At 40.0% G+C, this 16,782-nt stretch overlaps 2 protein-coding genes across 3 annotated transcripts in view; one reads left to right on the plus strand and one right to left on the minus strand.

Annotated features, from left to right (window-relative positions):
• Positions 1-431: 431 nt before the first annotated feature.
• Positions 432-2,161, plus strand: TMEM252 (transmembrane protein 252). The gene is made up of 2 exons (XM_072860925.1): positions 432-709; positions 1,804-2,161. Exons 1-2 carry the CDS (start codon positions 432-434, stop codon positions 2,159-2,161), a joined length of 636 nt encoding a protein of 211 aa, XP_072717026.1.
• A 7,097-nt stretch (positions 2,162-9,258) lies between these two features.
• The window catches only part of PGM5 (phosphoglucomutase 5), a 79,038-nt gene continuing 71,514 nt past the window's right edge, over positions 9,259-16,782 (minus strand). For both annotated transcript variants that reach the window (XM_072860138.1, XM_072860139.1), the window contains one exon: positions 9,259-10,830. In XM_072860138.1, coding sequence (XP_072716239.1) covers positions 10,741-10,830 — 90 coding nt within the window. In that variant the 3' untranslated portion in view covers positions 9,259-10,740. The remainder of the gene's footprint in view (positions 10,831-16,782) is intronic.

A 16,782-nucleotide genomic window follows, 5' to 3' on the forward strand; every position in this document is an offset into this window, starting at 1 on the left:
GTATATTTTCCCTTCAAACTTTTAACAGGGAGTTATGAACAGGGTTTTTGTTGTTTGGGGTTTTTTTAAGACAAACAAATACAGGTCTCATTCATAAACTAACAAAGTGTGTAAACCATTGCAAATTGCAACACTCAACGAATGCAGCAGTTCAGGACGCACTCCAGAGATTACAGTGGCAAAGGAAGGGTGCAGGAAGTTTCTGTTTCCTTTCTTAAAGTTGGTTTAAGATTACAAATTAATCTCAAAAGAGATTATGAGTATCTCAAAGAGTTAATGAGTGTCTTAAAACTGCCTGTTTCTCTTAATTGTCCAAAGGCCAGTTGATCCTAACGTGTATAAAATACCAATGCATGAAGATGAGAAGCACAGCTGAGATAGCCAGCAAACAAACAGCAGACAGGAACCAAGTGCTGTGTCTGCTAGGAAAGATGCCAAAAGGTGTTTTTACCTGCATTCGTCTCTTAGTGCTCTTACTCGGTTTCTCCATTATTTGTCTGGGAGTCCTTTGGGTTTCCACAAGTTCCTCCACATGCAGATGTGGAAATAAGGAGCTGGTGTTTTATTGCCTGTTAGCTTTGGGGTTCTTTCTCCTTGTGACTGGCATTTTCTGGAGCACTGTCCATGAAGTCTTGAAATACAGGGGCCTCAGCAGCATCTTCATTCGAAATCCTAGCTGTAGAGAGCTACGTATCAGCACCATAGACAGGTATGTGTTGCAGTACTGCTGCTGATCAATTGGGAGGGAGGGATGCTGTTTTGTAAACATACTGTGAGAAGAAAGAAGCAATACGAGGTTTTTACAGAATAAAAAGTATGTAGCCATTTTGTTATGTTTCTATGGAGAGAACTGTAGTCTGAAATTTGATTTGCTAGAGCAAGCAGCAATGTGCAAACAGCAATTTGTGCAAACAGTACAGAAGGTAAGGTATACTACAGGAAGCATAGCAGGTTGCACGGAGTGGTCCAAAGCTATGCATGGAGGGAGCAGGTGCAGCTACGCCAACTTCATGGAGCTCCTGCAGGAGCATCATTAGTTCCATCTCAACAGACAATTCCAGATGTGCTGCTGTGGGATATGTGCTCATATTACTTATCACCAATGAGGTATGCAGGGAGCTTCAGCTCCCTATATGGTCCCTGCTAAAGTTTTCTTGTGTTATTTTCCCTGCTATTTCTGAGCAAAGTCTGATGCTTTGAGAGACAGAGTTTCTTAAACTGATTGGCGTTATGCCTGACAAGTCTTTAACAGGGTATCACTGGATACAAATTACTTTTCCCGGACTGTTGGGTAACCTGCACCAAAAACACCAACAATGGGTGCTCTAAAAGCACTATAAAAACTGCAATCAGCAAATTTTGGTTAGATAAGAAGAAACATGCAAAATGTATTTTTAAACTGTGGAAAACAATGGTTATTGTAATAATAAATAACTCACTAATTTAACCTACTTTGGACAGTGATCTCTTTCTTCTTCCAAATCAAACTTTTCTTGGGCACTTGTTGAAACACAAGCATGAGTGTTTGTATGGCATGGGTGAGAACTCTCATGGGGAAGGCTCATCTTTTTAGAATGCTGTGTTTTAATATAACATTTTGCAGAAAGACACAGGTAATGATCACAGATATACCAACTGTTTTATATTAATGCATTCTGTTGACCTAAACCTGCTTAGGTTTCCATTTACAGTTTAAGCCTCATCTAAACTTTGGAAACATAACAGACAAAGCATCTAACCAAGCTCTCTGAGATAAATCACATTTCACCATGATGTGTTCCTTTTTGGTTTGCTTTTTGCCAGGCCTGACTTCTATCCCTCCTCCTATGAAGACAGCACAGATCCTGAAAAACAAACCTCCCCGCTGCCAGTTGCCTCCACACTAAAACAGCAAGAAGTCATCAATATCCCTCCACCTCCATATAGCGAAAGCAGTGCAGAGTTCATCCGTGAAACTAATGAGCAGGAACAGCCACCACCATATGAATTATCTGTGCGGCAGCTACGGCAGAAGCAAACAGCTGACCAAGACTCAAACCCCGGAGAGGAGTCAAATTCTCATCCATCCACACAAGAAAATAGTTACCAACAGGATGCAGACTGCCAGGGGACCTCAGAAAGAGCAACACCTGTCAGAACATCTGAGACAGGCAGTGGGTAAAATCCTGCATCTGTGAAGCAGGGAAAATTGGAAGAAGATGCATGTCAGCGATCCCTAATAGTACACCACTTAGGGCAAAACTGCCCAGGAAAAGCATTGGCCATTTGTGTGTTTGAGTGGAGTTGGAGGGGATATATATAAAGGTGCTCAGTATTTCAAAGCAGAATGAATCTCCATAGAGATAGAAATGATCAGGCTGTATCTTATAAAAGTCAACATCACTGGCAATAGGAGTTCCTTATGCTGCAAGATAAATGAAGCATCAGGCTACTACCAATCTTAAATGTCTTGTGCCTCTTAAGGAGTTTTGGCTGAAAGTCCTCATTTGTGGTTTTGTAACATTAGCTGACTTGGGAAACCTATTAACTCAGCTTACGTTTGGAATTTATAAATTATTTGTTGTAATTGATTATTCTTGTATCATATGCCTTTCAAGTTACTTGTTTTATTTTGGGGTACTAAAAGCTGTATTTTACTATTGAATTAATTAACAAATTTTGTATTTAAAACAGATGACGTTTGCTTATATGATGCAAGGTGTCCATTATTCAGGATAAGCACACGATACAATATACACAATACACTTCATAGCTGCTAAACAGACAATCCTGGTTATGCCCACAGCTCCTCAAAGGGAACTAGCAATTGCAGGAGGAAAAACCTTATCTGACTCACTCCTCTGAGCTGTCTCTAAAAGCAGTTGCTTCCACTGCTGCTTACTCAAGACTGTGGGAGCTAAGAAAGGGGTGCTGTATCCTGTTTCTGACACAAGTGGCCTCATGGTTAGGGAACAAGTACCAGAAAGAGGACAGGCTTGGACTCATCCTTCTTCTGTTACATTTTTCCTTCCTTCCACAAAATCACTGAGGCAAATTTGCATCCAGGCCACTGTCATCTATAATTCCAGATGACAAGAAAAATTTCATGGAGGTTCACTCAGATTTAGACCTGCAACACTGACTATAGGTGGAGTTTTACTTTCTGTTGCAGAACCAGTGGGACAGAAAAGTTATCACACTTTCCAGATGCCCACATACCCTAAGAAAATAACTTTAGCATTATGGCTGCATATACATTAGAAATGCAAGCCATGGTGGTGATGGTAACAATGACTAAGGCCAGGGAAGTGACAATCATGTCAGTTTTTTCTTCCAAAGATTTTCATCCTTTATGGGAAGGACCTATAAAGCTTCAGTTGATGTAAGAAGAAAGGAAAGCAGGATAAAATAGGGTGGAGAAACTACAGAGAGAGGAAAATGAATTCAAGACAAGTTGAAGAAGAGAAATGTATTAAAACAATCACAGGCTAAAAAAAGGGTCCCTGAAGAAGATAGAAGCTGATAGAAGATGCCATCAGCATATAAAGATTTTTCAAAGTGACTGAGAATCGGCACAGCACAGAGGAGAACAGTAAAAGCCAGAGGAACACTGCGCATTATTTCCAAAACAGCTGAAGTGACGATCTCCTATGCCAAGTGTCTGTGTTACAGTCTTATCTCCTAGCTCTACCATATCTGCACCCTGAAATCCCTTGCTTCTTTACTCCAGGCCCCCGGATCCTGAAAGCTGTGGGCACTGCACAAGTATTGGTGCAGGGATCAATCACAGCAGATGAGACTGATTAGCCAGGAGACCTGCCATGGCAAAATGCTCGTCCTGTGCAAGTTCACCTTTGTTTTTGCTGTGGGAATCTAACTTTTCCGCCAGCTAATTTTTAAAGCAAGCCCATGTGAGTGGGAAATAATTGAGAATACAGGTAGCTCTGAGACAACTTCCTGCAAGAACTTTCCAGTGATCCCATGCTTTTTTTAAATGACTTACTGACTTTCAGCATAGAAGAAGCATTTCGCATCTATGGAAATTGTTTTTCTCTGCTGGATCATATGTCTCATTAAGAAGTTGAAAGACTTTCTGCTCTAATGTACCCCACTGCATAGATCTAATTTCAGAGGTATAGGGTGCGAGGTATGGCATGATTTCTTTCATGTAAAAGCACCTAAGTCATATAAACCCTTTGCATAAATAAGGCCTCCTTCTCTAGTCCCTTTAGTACAGGGAGGGTACAGCACCTAGCCATTTCTTATGTGCTTTCTCACATTTACTTAAGGTGAATAGAAGGTTGATCTTGGACCACTTTGCTATAACAAATGAGATTCAGATTCTTTCCACATAGTTTATGGACAACCGGGTAGAGCTAAACCTCTCTTCCTTTCCCCCAATCCCAGGGCAGTCCTGCAGTGTCACTTTTTAGCTCCAGCCCTCTGCAGATGTTTTGAGGTCTCAATGGATCCAGAAATGTGAAACCGAAGGTAACTGCATCTTCAACCTGCAATATGGAAGGAAGTATTTGAGACATGAATGTTATTGGGATAAGGAGAAAATAAAGGCTAATACCTAATATTTTGTTTGATACAATCTATTTTTCAGTTTGTCTTTTCAGCTAATGAACTGTCTGGCTATGACCTTAATGGAAAATGGTGGGGGCAATTAGCTCAAAAATGTCAACAATCTTAAAGCAGCAAAAGTTTTTGAATGGTTTGCTTTTGATCAGCCTTACTAGCGTGAAGTCATCTTTGCCAAGAATAGCAGCTAGAAGTTTTAGATTAAAAGGAATTTTCTTTGGACTGAAGGATATGAACTGGTCAAACAGGCTTCAGAACAGAACAGGTTCTTTCAGTGCATTGACAACAACTTCCTGACACAGGTGATTGTATCAGGACAGCCAACAAGAAGGTGTGTGGCTGTCCTGATACAATACCAGAAGAAATGGGTGGGCATGTGAAGGTCTTCACTGCAGTGATAGGAGATGGTGGAGTTCAGGATCTTGAGAGGAGGGAGAAGGGCAAAAAGTGGGACCAAAGTTAGCAGAGCAGGCTTTAACCTCTTCAGAGATCTGCTTGGAAGAACCCCATGGGTTATGGCCCTGGAGAAAAGGTGAGTCCAGGACAGCTGTTTGATTTTCAAGGATCACCTCCTTCAGGCTCAGGAATGGTTCATCCTGAGATGCAGAAATCAAACAAAGGCAGCAGGAAGCCTGCATGGATGACCAGGGAGCTCCTGACTAAACTCAGATATGAACAGGAAGTGTATGACAAGTGGAAGCAGGGACAGGTGACCCAGGAGGAATATAGAGACACTGTCCAATCATGCAGGGATGAGATTATGAAAGCCAAAGCCCACCTGGAGCTGAATCTGGTGAGGAATGTGAAAGGCAACAAGAAAAGTTTCTACAGGTACATTAGGTGAAAGAGGACATAGAAAAGCCTGAGGTGCTCAATGCTTTCTTTGTCTCCATCTTTACTGGTAAAACCAGCCTTCAGGAATCCCAGGCCGAGACCAGAGGAAAAGTCTGGAGCAAGGAAGACTTACCCTGGGTAGAGCAGGATCAGATTAGGGAGCACTTAAACAAACTGGACATACACAAGTCCATGGGATGACTTGGGATGCATGCATGGTACTGAAGAAGCCGGGCCATGCCATTGCAAGGCCACACTCCATTATCTTTGAAAGATTATGGTGACTGGGAGAGGTTCTGAGGACTGGAAGAGAGCAAATGTCATTCCTGTCTTTAAGAGAAGAAGGAGAATCTGGGGAGTTACAGGCTGGTCAGCCTCACCTCAGTCCCTGGGGAGGTGATGGAGCAACTAATCCTGGAAACCCTTACCAAACCCAGGAAGGACAAGACGGTAACTGGGATTAGTCAGCATGGATTTATGAAGGGCAAATGATGCTTAACCAACTTAATGATGTTCTGCAATGAGATGACTGGCTTAGAGGATGAGGGGAGAGCAGTGGATGTTGTTTGCCTCAACTTTAGTAAGGCTTTTGACACCACCTCCCATAACATCTTCATAGACAAGCTGACAAAATACGGTTTAGGTAAGTGGACAGTGAGGTGGATTGGAAAGTGGCTGAACAGCCAGGCCCAGAGGGTTGTGATCGCTGCTACAAAGTCCAGCTGGAGGCCATTCGCCAGCAGTGTGCTCCAGGGGTCAATACTGGAGCCAATACTGTTAACAACTTCTTTAGCGATCTGGGTGATGGGTGCACCATCAGCAGTTTTGTGGATAATAAAACACTAGAAGGAGCAGCTGACACACCAGAGGGTTTTTCTGCCATTCAGAGGGACCTGGATGGGCTGGGGAAATGGGCAAACAGGAACCTCTTGAAGTTCAGCAAAGGGAAATGCAAAGTTCTGCCCTGGGGAAGGAATAAACCCAGGCACCAATACATGCTGGGACCAGTGGGCTGGAAAGCAGCTCCACAGAGAAAGACCTGAGGGTCACATGCTGGACAACAAATTGACCACTCGCCAGCAACTCATCTTCACAGCAAAGACAGCCAAAGGCATCCTGGGCTGCATTAGGACGAGCATCACCAGCAGGTGGAGGGAGGTGATCCTCCCCTCTGCTCAGCACTGCTAAGATGCATCTGGAGTGCTGGGTCCAGGTCTAGGCTCCCCAGTACAAAAGAGACATGGACATACTGCAGTACCTCCAGCAAAGGGCCACGAAGATCAAGGGACTAGAGCATTTGTCATGACAAGAGGCTGAGAGAGCTGGGAGTGTTTGGTCTGGAGACGAGAAGGCTTGGGAGGGATCTTACTGATTTCTGTAAATACCTGATGGGAGAGAATGGAGCCAGGCTCTTCGCAGTGGTGCCCAGTGACAGGACAGGAGCCAATGGGCACAAACTGAAACACATGACATTGCATCTTAACACTCAAGAAAGCTGGGGGTTTTTTTACTATAGGAGTGGTCAAACACTTGAACAGTTTGCCCAGAGAGGTTGTGGAGTCTCCACCCTTGGAGATAATAAAAAACCCGACTGGACATGGTCCTGGGCAACCTCCTCTACCTGACCCTGCTCTGAGCTGGAGGATGGACTAGGTGATTCTAGTCCTGATGCACTAGATAGTCCACTCCAACCTCAAGGATTCTGTGATCCCACGGTTCAGGTGAGTACTGCTGCCTTTCAAATTGTCTCTGAATACAAAGTGCTTCTCATCCTGCCACTATCTCTCTTACAGAAGGGCACTTCTCCCAAGGTAAAATGTAATTACCATTTAGCTGTGCCGGCAGCTGAACTGGCTGGTATTTTATGACTTAGCTCAAACCACATGATGCTGAAGAGCAGATGCTAGAAGCCTGTGTGGTAAAAAGCCACAACCATGCTCCCCAATGAGACTACGCCAAACAATTTGTTGCTTCTAGTCACATTGGCACTACACTCTTCTACCGTTTTCAGTAATTCAGTCTCAGCTATTGGTCTTTGTAAACTGTTAAAGTAAGTTATGTCAGTCACCAATTCATACTGCTCCCAATTTGCCCTTATTTCCCGCTAGTGTAGACTATTGTTTATCTTAGATCATGACAGCAGTTACTACAATACACTGTCATTAAACAGGTGAGATTATAGACAGTTTTCTTTAATACCAAATATTATTAAATCATTCTTAGACTATGCTCTCTTCCCACCTTTACTTCCTTTTTCTCTCTCTCCCTCTCTCAAATCAGTTGTTGTGCTAATAGTATTATTTTATCACATCTATCTCTTTCCAGCTGAATCCAGCAATTTGTCCTCTCCTAATCCTCTCTGCCACCTGCTGCCTCTTTCTCTGTTCCTGGTACCCACCCAAGCCCTGTCTTGGTCAGCCCTCTGCTAATGTACCTTGAAATTGTTCTCTCTCACTCTGGTCTCTCTGAATTCCTCTTTCTTCTTTTCCTCCAGCATGCTGGGAGTATATCTTTGTATTGCTGGGTACAGAAAAATCTCAGGTTTTGGGAAACAGAATTACTGTCCAAGTAAACGTTAGAGCAATCACAGCTGAACAACGCAGGAATCTTGCAATTTTCAGACTTGATAAAAATGTTAATCCAAGAACAGCCACAGAAGGCTCTGGGCCTCTGTCATAGTGCCCTAGACACTGTGATAAGACAACCAGTATTAGTAATAGTTTTCTGCTGCTAGATGTATGGTCTGTTTTTAGAACCCTTGCACCTTTGTGTAAGTTCATGTATGTTGCTCTTTTCCATGCATTCATCCCTCATGTTAATAAGTAAAACACCTCAGGAAATGCAGCACACTTTAAGAGATTATGGCTACAGTCCTTCCCCAAAGACATCAGATACAAAGATATACACTGTACTTCAGCCTTACAAAGTTTTATTCACCTTCTTGCAGAGAAAAGCAATCAACTGGTGGAAAATACCAGTTGTTACGTTTTATCAATATCACCAGTCATCATAAAAAAGGGATGGTGCGTGGATTTGGGGTTAGGCTAGTTCTGGAAGCCTGCTGTTTGACAGCTATTCAAAACCACACACAAACAGCCCTTTTCTCCATTTCAGTATAGAGGCACAACTATTGTTTCTGAAGCCCAGGACAAAGTCAGTACTGAGATTTTTAAATATATCCTTTGTTCATGAAGACTGCCTTCATGAAAGCAGACTGCCATCTACTGCAGCTAGTGCTCTAGTGACTTTTTGATCAAAGCAAAAGTATGCTTCTTCACAGTCCTGATTTGTTCCTCATGAGTCTTCCCACCGCATCTTGAAAGACACCTGGCTTCAGTGCATCTTATTTTTCAAAGTGCAAGTCCCAGTCCCAGAAGCCTGGCAAATGGGATACTTGGTACTATAACTAGCTAGTTCACCATGTGATCAAAAATTATTTCATTGTCAGAGAATGTGTAAGAGATTTTAGAAGTTCTTGGACTGCCTTTCAGAACGTTCTTCCATGCAGCCCAGTAATTTGAACTAAGTGTCATAATCCAGAGTATGTCTAAACTTGAACATGTGTGATCCACTATTTAGGAGCTTCCTATCCTGCACCTAGAGGAGTTTAATCTATAAGAAAAATGAAGATTAGATAAACAAGGTTTCTGTAAAGATGAATATTCTTACATTCAAAAGTAGATGTCCAAACTGTGTGAGAATGCCATGATTGTCTCCAAAAAAAATCTTTATAAAAAGAACTAAAGCCTTAAAATCTCTTTGGTTTATGGGAATACTTAATGGTAAGGTAGAATACTATGTGAGAACATTAGTACCTCATTTGTTTAGAGTCAATTAAGTAGATAATATAATTGTATTAAAAGCAGTTTTATTAGGGTGCTTGAAAGTGCAGTGTGTCTTGTCCACAATTATGTATTAAGACAGAAATACAGCATTACTCTTTATTGTGTACTAAGTGCCATAGCAATTTTTTGACAGAAGTGTTGAAAGAAATCAAAACAGTTTCCTTTGCTGCAATATTATATAAATTGCACTAAAATTTGACAACCACAATGAATTGAAACACACTGCAAAGAGGCAAGTTGCACAAAGCCACCTTGACAAATGATACAAGTGACCACACTGTTCCCAAGGAGCAAAGCTTTCAAACAAGTCACATGCATAAAGTGTTTCTGTTCTTCTTCAGAGCACAGTATTATAGCTAGAACTGCAGTATCATTTCACAAGCAGAAAAATGCTGATGTCCATATCCCCAATATCCTTCTCAGATCTATGCCGGGACATCTCTTCTGCCTTTGCACTCCCCAAGTTTTTATTCCATGATCCACTGTTACAAAGAATCTAACAGAAACTGTGTCCAGCTGGTGAATCAGACAAGTATTTCTACTTAATCCATTAGTGTTTGTTTTCATTTCCTCTTCACTACACACTTCACTTACCACTTCATGGTAAGTGTAGCGTGAGTATTCCAAAGACTTAAAAAACTTCCATAACTCCTTCATGAAAAATTGCTGAACTTGCAGTGATTACCTTTCAAACACAGTAAGCACCAATATCATCTGCTGACATGAGGAATATTGCAAAAGACAGCCAGATTCCACACCCAACATATTTCTGGAAGGACACAATCAGCTTCTATAGCACAAATGCCTCCCTTTGGAGGAAAAAAAACAGAGTCAAAATAAAAGGCACAAGTCACATTGATATGCTTTGAAAGCAGGGGTAAAAAAAATATATGGGATAACCCCTTCTTTGGGAGCACGTGCAAGTGTGGATACAACACTGCTGCCAGCAAGCATCTGTGAGCAATGGGAGAGCCAGGAGAGGAGGAGTGGTGTCAGGTGAGGAAATACACCCTTTGCAAAGCTTAGTATACAGCCCTTATGTCTCAGATGTGCTCTGTATACCTCTTTGTAAACCAACAAGAAGGTGATGAGGATCCCAAACAATATTCACCAAGCGTGTCTTTGCTTTGCAACTCCTCCCCCTCTCTCCCTAACTGAAATTTCCCCAATCTTTATCACAGCATTCAAAAACAAGCAGTTTTCCTTTCTGTCACATTGCTGACAACATTTGAAGGTTAAGGCCTCTGTCTTTGGCTATACTGTTATCTGAAATTAAGGTATTGCAGGTAAAACAAAGAAGTCAATGCACTATTGTATTTGGAGATCAATGCAAATGAATATGCTTAATATTATATTGAATTTTTCTTCCCACCCTACCTCTACCCCCAAGAAAACTTTTAAAATCATACAAGGCACAAATGGCTAACACATTTCAGCAAGGTCCTGTCTCTTCCTTGCTGTTCCTCTTTTGGCCCTGGTTTAACAATCTTCCATGGCTTCAGGTGATGACAGTGGGTCCCTTTCGCCCTGTCCTCTCATGAATCTGAGATATTTTCAGTGCGATTGCTATAAGAGGACTCAACACAGCCTAAAGAGGAAGAAATACATTGAATTACATAAAGCAGAAATATCAACAGACATCTTATATTTATAAATTCCCCTTTTAACAGTAGTATTATATAATAATAGTAAATCATAGAATAATAATAAACACTGACACAGTTACAGTGTCTATATTGCCATACTTGATATAATGAAGTATCATGCTGAGCATATGTTTTGTGAAGCGTTACACTGAGTATACCTAAGCTGTGCAGAAAAGAGAAACCAGTAAATACGCTATACTGATAATGTCTCTATGTAACAGCAATTGTGGAGCTCTTGTGAAATCTGCTGTACAAAACAACCTAGAAATCACAAAAGTAGAATTATTTCTATTCTGATGAGTGGAAGCCATGTATATAAGATTTTCTTCCTATACACACTTAATCTGTGAAGCTTAGGGTCAGAAGGTACTGTAACAATTACGTTAACAGATATCACAAAAGTGTGTTTTGAGTAATAACACCTGTAATTGTATTAAATAGGATAAATTTCAACAGAAGCAGCATGAACTCTCAAGTTTCAGGCTACAGACCTTATTGAATGGCCATGTGTATGAAACTGCCTAGATGGGTGAGTGCAGATAACAACTATGATAGTACCATACAAAAACCAAGTAAAATATAATTTTTCAAATGGTAACTGAATCTTCTCTCAGTTAATTAAATGATATACAAAGATCATATATTTGATTACCAAACTAGTAAGGTAATTTTATGACCCTCAAAGATTTCCCCCTGCTGCCTCTTTCAAAAAAAATACATTCTGACTTTAACCTGTCAGGTTTAAAAATCAAATGAAACAAAACTGTAATTCTGGAGAGCTTAAATTTACAGATATCATTTTTATAAGCTTAATATAATCAATGCTTTGAATCTGTTTCAGCCACCTAACAGTTTCTGACAGTATGAGGTGTTTGCTTTATGTATACAAATAGTCAGATGGTTAAATCAAAAGTGAGGAGACGAACTAACTGTGCAAGCAGAGTAATGGAATAACCCCATGAATGCCATTGGTGTCAAGTGAGTTTATGATCAAACTTAGTTATGCACAAGTGTGAGCAGTCTGACATGTTATTGTTCAAAAAGCTCCATATTTGTAGATATCTGTCTACTGAATAATCGTTGAAGCAGAATACAAGTCCATTAAAGTCAAACATGCTTAGAGAAGATTAATATGCAGAGCACAAATTTGCATCTGTGGGCAAATGCTGCAGAAGTAAATATTAAATGTGCCAATTTATAAGGTCTGGATCATATCATTTCTTCCCTCCAGCAACATGGATTAAGGAGAACTGAAAGAAGACCAAAGCATCTGAAGTCCCTCTGGCACTCCCCTAAGAAACCTCCTCCTTATTTAATCTAAAAAGCACAGGAAAATTTAAAAAGCAACCCAATGACCAGCTTTACTTGACCCTGCTTTCTTAAGCAACGAATGCACTCTGAAGAAAAAAAACAAAACCAAACAAAACTCTACACAATGCTTTGAACAGAACACAAAATCAAATGAGTTTATGTGACACCCATTTACATAAACAATTTAGCTGCTCTTCTTTTGCCAAGTTGTTCCAATTACTACTAAATATTCTGCTTGTTACAATCATGCTTCTCAACAGAGAAAGTTCTATTTTAGTTCTGTCCTCTCACACTTCAATTTAACTACATTTTCTTCATCCTGCAGATGTAAAAAAAACAAAAGTGCATTCTCTTCGGAATGGCAAGAGCGGGGCAGAATAACAAGGAACTAGAGCTGTATATGCCTTTTAAAAACTCCTTTATCTCTGCAATTAATAGTTTACATTACAGTTGCAAAAGACAAATCCCAGCCAGCAATCATTTATAGTTAATATTACTCTAGAAAGACTTCTATATCTTAAAGAGATTTTGATTTTAAAATATTTTTCAAATAGTTCTTTCTACATAAGAAATTGTAAAACTTTACTATTGACATGTCAACTTGACATGTCATTGACATGTCAACATGGCAACTGCAATCACCCCATACGTTAATAACGTATTTATCTCTTGGAAACTGTTTGGGAGATATGGCATGTTATCCTTTAGATAAAATTTAAGAACTGAATATTAACAGAACTGACTTAAATCAGAATTTTGCTTTAGTAATAACAGATAGAAGTTACACGTCTAAAAAAATAACTAGTAGGAATGATTATTCATACCAGGAAACACATCAAACAAGCAGATATCTAAAATAAGGCAAATAACGATCAAAAGCCTTTTGCTTGGGAATAATCTGTACCAGAGCTGTCAGAGGTGCATCATTCCTGCTTGGCTCATGTAGCATTTTTTCTCTCTGTGATCTTGCAAGAAAATTCCGTACAACTCCCTTTCTTCTAGTCAAGTTCTCAGATAAGATTTGCCCCATGATGCACCCAGTTTATCAAAGGCTCAGGCAGGGCTGAAATGTACCTGCTTGCGGGTTAAAAGCTCAGCATGTGTCTGGGGTCTGGGTTTAGAAAGTGTTTTTCTCAGAATAGGTGGACAAATGCCATCTACATGTCAAGAAACAGCTTGTGAAAACCTACTATGTGTAGCACTTATGCTAAAACTTGCCAACTTTCATCAAAAATTCATGCAGTTCTGATGCAAAATCATCTCTCCAGACTTTGCCTGGAAAGCTCATGAATCTTTTCTTTTCAGCCTCTCCCCCAGTCTGCACTGAATTTCAGTCTTGTTAGGAAAACCAAATGTAGGTGAGTTTTACACAGTCTAGGCATGGACATTTTCCATAGGTCTCAAATTTACTTTTCCCAGTCCAATGTAAGTCTCAAAAACAAGTTGCCCCATCAGTCTCATCAGTGAAAAGAATTCTGCAGAATTTATCTGGGAAAAATAAAACAAAAAAAAAGCTCAGAGAATGGTAATACCCTCAAATAGGATCCAAACATTTTAGTGAACACCAGGTAACTACAACTCTCTTATACAGTTCTCAAACGTTTGCTTTGTCTTCTCTTCCTGTACAGATCTGCATTTTGCATTCAACAGAATGTCTACCAGTGTTATTTTGGGCTCTCTCAGCTTTACATATACCCAAGTGAATGTACAGGGTGGAACACTAGGAACACAGGTCAATTATTTGTATATATGTCAGTATTTGTAAAACATTAATCACTAAACCGTTTGCTCCCTGTATTCTGGGATCACAGGGAGAGGTAATGGAAGGCCATTCAAATTAGCCAGTCTTAAAATAATGTCCTATTTGGGGACAAAGATCCAGCATCAATCAGCTAAACCTTGTGTGACTGTTACATAGGTATTTAGGCACATGAATTACTAATAATCAAAATTACACTTCGGACAGTAATTATTTCAGAACAAACATTCATACCCTGTGACAGATTTCTAAGCAGAGCTGGCATAGTACTACATGTTCCAGAAGAATTCATTTCCCTGGAACAATTATTAATGCCTCAAAATTAAAGAGAGATAAACAAGTGGCTTAGTACAGCATGAAGTCGTCAAAGAAGGGCTACAGTTTAACTTTTGGAGCTCTGTAAAGACAGAAGATGTGCCAAGTGTTTTCCATCTCTGCATCTTCCCTCTCTAAAAACTGCTGTCAAACCCCAGATTCCACCTCTTCAGCTGCTTGTCTATCAGATTTAGTACCAATTAAAGTAGTTTTCCAGTTTGTAAACGTAGCCTTGAGAAAAACATGCTTGCAGAATGCTTTGAAGTCACCAAAAGCTGTAATTGCTAAGTGGTGGTGGTACTATTATCGTATAAATTATGACAAGCCTTGACGTTTCAGGCATAGGCTAGAAATCCTTTTATCTCCTAAGACTTAAATTCATTCTCAGTCCTTCTCTATCATTCAAACATTACACAGAAGGTTGCTCAGAGAGGTCAGAGCAACTGAGAGAGCTCTAAGTCCTGGAACAAGGACAATAACTCCTTCCTTTCTTACTTCTTCCTGCTCCCACGTCATTTTCTCTTGCTTCATGTGACTGATTAAAGCTGCTGTTAGCCATTTGTAACCTGGGCAACAGAATCACTATCACATGAACTAAGGGAAAGAAAAAGAAAGGCAGAAGAGAGGGGCAAATCCCTGAAAACATGTTTTGATGGTCTTACCTTTTAGGAGCTTTTCCTTTGTCTGTAATGTACTTTAAATTCAAACCAATACACTTAGAATGCAACACTAAAGTGATGGAAGAGACACAAAGAATGGAGTGGAACAACGACAAAGTGAGCTCAGCACTAAGGTCACACAATCTGGCACCACAGCTGTACCTCCTGCAGGGCGACTGCCATAAGGGCTCAACACACAGCACAGCTCAGCATGCCTGCTTGGGTCTTGCATTCCAAAAACCAGAAGTCTTTGGAAAGATTTATGCTACAGCCACCCATCCTAGAAGATCTAAGGAATGTGGACAGCCTGGTTCATCATAGAAAAAACTGGTCTGGCTCCGTAACATACACAGCACTGGCGGTGTTCACTTTATTACCATGAAGCAGCACACTCATCACGGGAAAAGGAAACTGACCTCTCTACTCTTGTGCATGGTCTGCCTGCTAACTCAAATAAAATTACAATAAAGGTCAGCAGGCCAGCTGTTCTGCCCCTAGCAATAGAGGAAGGCAAACATGAGGGGTGAAAAAGACAGGAGGAAAATGTAAACTGAGTGGTGCATGGAAACATCTACGTTTGCAACAGATTAGTTCTCTCCTAGTATATTCAAAGAGCTTTGAGTGAAGATTAGGTTTAATGAACTCATTTCCTTGATTCATTAAATATTTTATAATTACTGTCACATGAAGTATTTTCCCTATGTAATAGGAAAACAGACTTTCCTTTCCAGTTCCAGCTGATTTAAAATTTGTTCACTGTAAGGCTTTGGGCAGAATCAGAAGCTAAATTACCTGAATAGCACAAACATGCTGTGTTACCTAAGAGTGATCAAACAGGTGGAAATCTCCGTATCCCACGTCCCCTCAAAGAAAATCTTATGAATTTTAATAGTAAAGGCAAAACTTTATATGATTTCTCTGGACCGTACTCTATGTTTTAATAGCCGACCAGAGCCATGCTAAAAGACCCAATGCTTCAAAAATAAATGAAGAGGCAATAATTCTCTAGCAAACTTCACTTGTGCTTAGGGTTGTAAGAGTGTCTTGACAGAATTATATAGAAAACTTTAATTTTATCCCCATTAAGTGATATTGGACACAAGGACTTCTGGGTTATTGATTTCAGTTCCCTGCTCTTGGACAAACTCACATCATAAACAATTGCTTTATATAATCACGATATATATACATATATATATAGTCATAATCCTTTCATATACCGACCAAAATCGACCTGAAAATCAGTTTGTTTTTTACTCTGCTACTTGCCATTCAAAAATTGTTTCAGAAATTCAGTCTTTGATTTATCCCAATGATTTTTCCTTTAATTGGCATGCCTTTTCGGATAAAAACACAAAGAAACGACTCCTGCCACAAAATCTTTACTTGGCAGCTGCTAATCTAACGATTCTGTAGCTAACTAACCGTACTTCACTATTCTTTGGCAAAAGTAATTGCAGCATTAGTGACTCACTGCATCCCATTTAAAGAATACCTGATATAGACTGCATAGGTCTATGACAACACCTATTTATTGCTGTTGCAATTCACATAATGAATAATAATATACTGTAAACAGAGCTAGTTAGTCCATATTCACAACAATCCAGATTATTCACTACACTATTCCCAGGGCACTTATCGTGCAACAGCAGCACAACCATGTTGTTGAAGGACACACTGGATTTACAAATAAAACAATTCAAAACAACTCTGCATAATGAGTCATTTCTTTCTTGTTCTTCATATATGAAACTTCCTGTTTGAATCTTACCCAAGTTCAATAATATATCCAGGTGGCTAGACAAAGGACAAGAAGATATTAACCATGTATGGAGATCTGCAAATAA

The sequence above is a fragment of the Ciconia boyciana genome, chromosome 4 (assembly GCF_034638445.1).
Source record: "Ciconia boyciana chromosome 4, ASM3463844v1, whole genome shotgun sequence".
NCBI classification, from domain to species: domain Eukaryota; kingdom Metazoa; phylum Chordata; class Aves; order Ciconiiformes; family Ciconiidae; genus Ciconia; species Ciconia boyciana.